Here is a 7,500-nt window from a genome sequence, read left to right on the forward strand (position 1 = left end):
AAAGTGCTGAGAGGTTTCGGGTTAAAGTGGGTCCTGCAGTCAAAGTGCCACCATAATCAAGTGGCACACATTATTACACACACGCACACATTATATATGTAGATTTTTCATCTCTCATCTCTCTTCTCTTTCACTATATATGAGAGAAATATTAAATATATACATATAAGAAAAATATTACACACACACACACACACACACACATATATATATATATATATATATATATATATATATATATATGAGAAATTATATATATATAGACACACACACACACACACACATACGCATACAATACACACATGAATATGTGTCACCTGGATTAATGATGTCCACTTCGAATGAAACCAGGAAAATCAGATGGAAATTGGGCCACCCGGAACAACCATAGATGGACAAGGTTGGACAACATGGATCTAAGGGAATGCCAATCTACAGCAGTGAGCCCAAACTCTTATACGCCACTGCAGTACTCATGGTTGAGACACTAGGCTATGATATATAAGAGACAAACACTTGAAACCAGGACAGGAAATCAGGAAACTGACAGAGCTCAAAAGGGTTTAAAGCTCAACGAAGGTTTGCCTATAGGGGAACAACTGGGGTCCAATAATTGAAGGTCTGGAGCCGGATAAACAGGTTAACAGAGCTGGAAACCAAATTGCAGAGATACTGGAAAGAAACATTGGCCAAAAGAATAAATGCCATCTTCACCAAAGAACAGTTGACAGTACACTCTCCATTACACTGCAACAGAATCCTGACTGTGGGTCTAGCCAGAGCTGAAGCAGTACAATACTGGAAGAGCACATGGGAGAGTGAATCATCAGTGGTTATGAGATCTTAAAGCAGAGCACCCAGAGCAGGAACCAGTCAGCGTTACAACAGCAGATGTCCAAGATGAGGTTATAAACATGAAGAACTGGCCAGTACATGGCTCTGACCTTACCCCTGCCTACAGGCTAAAGAAGCTAACAGCACCGCATGGCTAACTAGCGGCTAACTAGCAGCTCCCATCCAGGCTAACGCGAGGCATAAAGATCATGAAAGATCTGACAAGGGCCAAAAAAAAAAAATTAAACTACAAACCTATAATTTGTCCTTGAACCCCCTGTAAGGACTACTAGTCAGGAAGCTAAATGAGCGCATAATCAGTGCTCAGAAGGGTTGGTAATGACAGCAGAGATTCAAAGCACCACCTACTGACAGATAGATTCCAAGGATTCCAAGACCAGACAAACAAACCTAAGTATTGCCTATATATCAACTTTAAGAAAGCATACAACTCAATGTTACACACATTGATACTTGAACACTGAGCCCTGTATAAAACCAGCAAGACCATCGGGGTTTTCGTCAAAACTTTAAGGAACACCGGAAGACAACACTAGAAGCCTTCCCAAAGACAACTTCTCAGGTGTGATATATACTAAGGAGGTGTGCTATCCCCCCTGCTCCCTTTGCATAGGCCTGGATCCTCTCAGCCGGATGAGAATGGGCATGGGCACACATTCAGGATCAGAACTACCGTCATCCAACTCTGGTATGCAGGTGACATGGACAGCAACGATGGAAAGGAAATTGGCTCACTGATCCAACTGACCAGGATCTACAGCAAGGACGCCGGCACTTCATTCCGGCCGGTGAAGTGTGGTCGGCTGACAGTGAAAAGTCGAAAGGTGATCAGGACTGTGGGAATGAATTTTCACGAGGTCACATAACAGACCTGGAAGACAGCTACGGAAAACCTGGGGATTCTCCGATCACATGGGAACTATGAGGCATGATGAGGAGAAGAGCAACATGCAGGTACATGCACAGGGTAAGGCAGGTCCTCAAGATCCAGATGAAAGGGAATAACAATAATATCGAAGGCATAAACACCTTTGCCCTGCAAGTCATCAGATACCTAGCAGGCCCAATTAGCTGGTTGAAAGCTGCTGAAATCAAGACAAGAAAACTCAAGACAAGAAATCAATCAAGACAAGAAATCAAAGACAAGAATACCATGCAGGGGGCACTTCACCCAAGATCCAACATCCCAGTACACCAGCCAGAAAGAAGAGGAAGCACCTACAAACTGTAAGATTTGTAAAAAATAAATAAATAAATAAAAAAAATAAAAATAAAAAACACTGTGCATGGTGAGAAAAATCCATGAATCCATCCTCAGACAGCGGGGAGGGGGGGGGTTGTGGTCACCATGGAAACAGAAGAGGGGCCATGGCAGGATAAGCCCCTGCATGGAATGTATCGTTGATGGTTAGCAGAGGTGGTTGACACAGGACAATCCTACCAATGGCTGGAAAAGGCAGGACTCATGGACAGAGACACTATACATGGCCTCCCAAGATCAAGCACCAAGCACTAGGTCAATCAAAGTGAGAGTGGATCGCTCCAAACAAGACCCAAGATGCAGACTGTGTCACGGAGCTTCTGCGATAAGCCAGTATCCAGTAGCAGGATGAGAAATGCTGGCAGGGAAATCATACACAAGCAGACACATCATACCTAAAATCGTAAACAGGATCATATGCAAAGCATATGAGCTGGATACCCCCAAGTTTAAATGGGAGGAACCAGAGAAAGTGGTGGAGGAGAACAAGGCTAAAGTGGGACCTCAAGATCTAGACAGATAAACAAGGAGTGGTAAACAAACCAGACAAAATGATAGTCCATAGTATGCAGAAAACAGAGGTATGTTGGTGTGGCAGCTCCAAGTAATGGAAACATCCAAAGAAAAGTACATGAAAAGGTGGAAATATACCATCTATTCTAAGATTGTATGAATGTTGAAGGGTAACACCAAGGTGGGCAGTGACCTCTACATTTACATTTACTAAGATGGAGGAGTGGCTCCAACAGATCCCAAGAATTACAACATTTATTTCATAACAGAGGAGTGCAATCCGAGGAACAGTGAAAACTTTGCTTTCTGGTAGAAGGTCCAGCTTTCTGGTAGAAGGTCCAACTATGAGGAGAAAAATATATCACCCACAGGAAGGGTGAGAGGAATCTTTTTAAAAAAATGTACAGTATATACATGTATAAACACACACTGACACACACACACACACACACACACACACACACACACACACACAAAGCACTGTGTATCCCCATCAGATCTGCACAAATGAGAAACAGTGAGACCTTCAGCAGGAGGTCTGCAGCCTGATTTCAATCCCAAACCTGTTTCCACTCTGCACTCATACACACACTCCATTTCACCACCTTTTGCAAGATTTCTGTACTGAAGGGATGTCTTGCATCCCAGAGCAGGTAGAGCTACCACCAGACACCGGCAAACATCACAGAAGCTCTATGGTCCATTCAACACTTCACCTCAGATGGTTTCACCAACAGTACTCAATAGCACACTCAGTTCACTGCCCTCTCACACAATCTCCCATACCCAAACCAGGCAGAGTTCCTTCTACAAAAAAACAGGTTCCCTGCCTTCAGTTCTTGTTTGGGTCAGAAACCTCTTAGTTACTCTCTCGGTTTCTCTGTTTCTCTCATTTCTCAGTAAGTTTCAAGCCAATTTAACTTTAGTCCAGCCACCAGAATTCTGGCACACAACACCAACAAATAACTGGACACCAGCAAGAGAACTTGTACACCACCGTTTCCACCTGAGAGCGCAAAGGATTCTTCATCCCTGAACCACTGCTCCAGTGTATCCCTTGCTTGACTGAAAATTACTGAACTCTGACCCCAAAATCTCCTACACTGACATAAAAAAAAAACCCAGTTAATTCAACACAGTTGAACTGTAGACATTGGTTTCATATGGATTATTTGCTCTCACAGGGCCCTATTTGTTTGGGTTGTTTCAACAGCTCAGCATAATCCAGTATAATCTCACTGTAAGATCAAGTGTTTCATTTATTAAAATAAACATTTGTGACCAGGTTTGGTATATTCAGAAGAAGTGTGTTCCCCTTCTTTCATCATGGGCATCAAACCTGCTTTCTCCATCTGAGTCCTGGATATCAATCAATCCAACATCAGTTCAATGTAACACGCCTGACACAAGCATTACCCATGTGTCCCGTGGAACGCTTCCCTATAGACACTGGATGCCACGACTCACCGGCGCACTTGGTGCGAGCCCTCAGCGGCGGGCCAGGTGCCCCTGTGCCGCCCTCTAGCGGCCGGGTGAGGAGCACGCTGATCTCGTACTCGGTGTCGGGTTCCAGGTGGCCGATCTTGTGCGAGCTCTTGTCGACGGGCTGCAGGTCGTACATGGTGCCGGAGACGGTGCGATACTCCACCTGGCGGTTGACGATGGGTCCGTCGCCGTTGATGGAGTTGGCATTGAGCTGGATCCACAGGTAAGTAGCGCCCACCGCCGTCAGCTGCGGTGGAGCGATGGGGACAGGCGGCTCTGCAGAAGGAGAGTATGGCGACGCTGGGTTAGGATCCTGGAGAATGTGGGAATGAGAAGGACGCTACAAACATGATGTGTGACAACTTTGTCTTTGTCTTGTCACATTTGCAGAGTCCGGGTCCTGCAGTTTGTCCTTTCTTTAATTTTTCAAGTTCATTACATGTTGGGTGAGGGAGGGGGGAAGCTGTTATATGAGGTCATACTATCAGAAAAAAAAGAAAGAAAAAAAACCCCCAGCTGACATCTTTTACTGATTGCGGCTACCCTGGTACAAGGCGAGGTCGGGGAAATCGCGCCTCTGTGTTCTTTATTAATGGATGAAATAGAGGGGCGGAGCCTGAGGGCAGGAGGCAGACTGAACGCTCGCCGTCGCTGGTGGCAGGTATATTGCACCGAGCGGGGCCGTGACGCTCGGCTACAAAACATGAGCAGCGGAATTGCCTGAGGTTTATTGGCAGGCCTCAAAGGGCTATTCACAATCAATAAAACACCTACCCTCGGTTGGGCGTTGTTTTAAGAGCTCGAGAGGGGCGTGTTCATGCGTGTTTGTGTGTACACGCATCATATGTTTGACGCTGTAAGGCAGAGGCGGAGGTGGGACGCGTGCGCCTTCCTCTCTGGTCATCAAAACAAAGGCAGACAAGCTTAGTAGGTTTCCCAGTGGTCTCCTCCATCTGCATGTGCATGTGCATTAAAGGGTGCAGATAGAGCTGACTGAGCCTGTCAGACAGCCAGGTGAGACAAACTGCATTATTGATCTACAAAACCGCTTCCAACGCATGTATTTCATTTATATTTTTGCTGTCGACTGCATACGCATATATGTGTGTGTGTGTGTGTGTGTGTGTGTGTGTGTATAAGTGTGCAGATCTGTCCATTTTGAGAGCGTGTTTATATGCATGGCTACAGCCAGGACATTGTGTTTGATGAACACATCAAAAGTTTATGTCTTTGGCTGCCTTTGCTGGCCGCACGGGCCGTGCCCTGTGGGAGGGCATCATTTGGGGAAGATATATGCCCCCTGGGCCAGAGCGAAGAGATGGATGCTCACCACAGCACCGTGAGACTATTGCCAATATGATAATAAACTGTAATTCATATTTATTACAGAAGCCTTATAACTGCAGGGATCGATCTGGATGGAAATACTGACACAAAGTAATGAATAAATAAACCTGGCATATAGTGTGTGTGTGTGTGTGTGTGTGTGTGAGTGTGCGCGCGCACGTGTGCATACAAGGCATGGTACATTGCACTATGAAACCACAAACACCTAAAATTGAGTTTTTAAAGTTTTGCCTGAGGACAGAACTAGCAACAGTGTGTTTACACATGCTTGTGTCTATGATGGGGTGTGTGTGTGTGTGTTTGTGTGGTCACAAATATCTGTGTGTGTCTGCAAAGTAGCCATGTGTTTTATTAGATCTTACAGATGGTTGTCCTATAGTGACCCCATCCATAGGTCCCTCAATATCCCATAATCCTTTTCTCCACAGCCGGCCAATCAAACATCACCTAAATTGAATCATTTAATCTGGCTACTTCTCAGAGACTGGCCCCCTGCTGCACAACAGAAGGGAGTGCTAGGAGGGCTGGGCATAAAATAGGCCCCGCCCACCCCACCCCCGTATCTGCGTATGGTACAAGCCAGACAGGTAGCACACAAACCCAGAGAAGGGAGTGAGTGCACATGCGAGTGTTCCTCAGGACGTGTCCTGTCCTTCAGGACCTGGGTAGGTGTTTCCCGTGAACACGTCTGCGCCGTCCTCCGAGTGTGAGCGTAGGGACGGATCTGAAGGCTTCATTTGTACTGAACGCCGAAAGTGGTCTGTGCTCCGAATGAAGTCCAGCACCCGGGCACCACCAGAGGCCACATGGAGGAGTATGTCTTGTGGGTGTGTGTGTGTGTCATATAGTCCAGACACGCCCTGACAGAACCGGACAGGGCCAATCATTTAAAAGCATTGTTGGACGTGTGTGTGTGTGTGTTGGGGGGGGGGGGGCGTTAAGGGGGTTAAGGCTTTCGGCAGACCCAGGAGAGGAAGAAGGTGCGTTGGATGGACTGTGCAGGGTCACAGGCTGAATGCCGTTCTGGTGGTGATGTGAGTACCCTGGTGCTGCTCCGAGTATGCCCACAATCTCACGAGTCCTTGCGTCCAAAACACTCACTTCCTATAAGTGCCTAGAACCTTGGCTAAGTCATCAGGGGCACAGTCTCTCTCTCTCTCTCTCTCTCTCTCTCTGTCTGTCCCTCTCTTGCTCTCTCTCTGTCTTTCTGTTCTCTCCAAGAGATGAATATGGAGGTCACTGTTCAGTTTAACCACTGGTGAACTCTCTAGAACACATTAACAAAAGCCCACAGCTAGCTGGCAGAAGACTGCAGGCATTATGTTTCAATTAAGATCCGCTCATAACTTCGCTCCTAAAGCGCAGTTCTTTCCTTCTCCAACCTGCAATACATCTACAATCAAAATCAAAATGAATCTTCCTCTGAATTAGTCTGACTCAAAAGTGATCTTCCTCCAGACAAGGGCTTTTTGTGAGCTGGGTGTGTGTGTGTGTGTGTGTGTATGCAAGCCCCTTTCTATCAGGGAAGAGACATGTCCCTATCTTTGCCAGTAGCTCCCAGCTCTCGCACACGCCCCATCCATCACCGTGGTGACGGGCATCAGCCAGGCATGACCCAGCAGGGCGAGACAGACCCGTGCTAAATGCCAAACGAGCCGTTTAACACATCGGCGTGTCGCATGCTTTCATGAAGACATCCGTCAAGAATCCTGGCCCTTTTGGGGTGGGGGGGGGGTCCTTGCCTAAAAGCATGACTTCTTCATGTGGTGGTGTCAGGACGCTGGCCACCGCTTACAGCTATTGTAGCTTTAATCTTCGGCCTTGTGGAGGAACTTCAGTCACCATAGCAGACGTCTCTGGTGCTACAGGGCATAGATTAAAAACACCAGCGTGTAGAGGAGGGGTGTTTTGTGTGTGTGTGTGTGTGTGTGTGAGTGAGTGAGAGAGAGTGTGTGTGTTTGAGGTGTGTGTGTGTGTGTGTGTGTGTGTGTGTGTGTGTGTGTGTGTGTGTGTGTGTGTGTGTGTGTGTGTGTGTGTGT

The 7,500-nt window shown here is 46.7% G+C and overlaps 1 protein-coding gene across 6 annotated transcripts in view; it reads right to left on the reverse strand.

The window, feature by feature from the left end:
• The window catches only part of LOC113588428 (receptor-type tyrosine-protein phosphatase mu), a 164,263-nt gene that overhangs the window by 92,353 nt on the left and 64,410 nt on the right, over positions 1–7,500 (reverse strand). For all 6 annotated transcript variants that reach the window (XM_081722646.1, XM_081722650.1, XM_081722649.1 and 3 more), the window contains exon 7: positions 4,097–4,390. In XM_081722646.1, coding sequence (XP_081578772.1) covers positions 4,097–4,390 — 294 coding nt within the window. The remainder of the gene's footprint in view (positions 1–4,096; positions 4,391–7,500) is intronic.

This window comes from Electrophorus electricus, chromosome 11 (assembly GCF_041902795.1).
Source record: "Electrophorus electricus isolate QZ-2024a chromosome 11, ASM4190279v1, whole genome shotgun sequence".
In the NCBI taxonomy this organism is placed as follows: Eukaryota; Metazoa; Chordata; class Actinopteri; order Gymnotiformes; family Gymnotidae; genus Electrophorus; species Electrophorus electricus.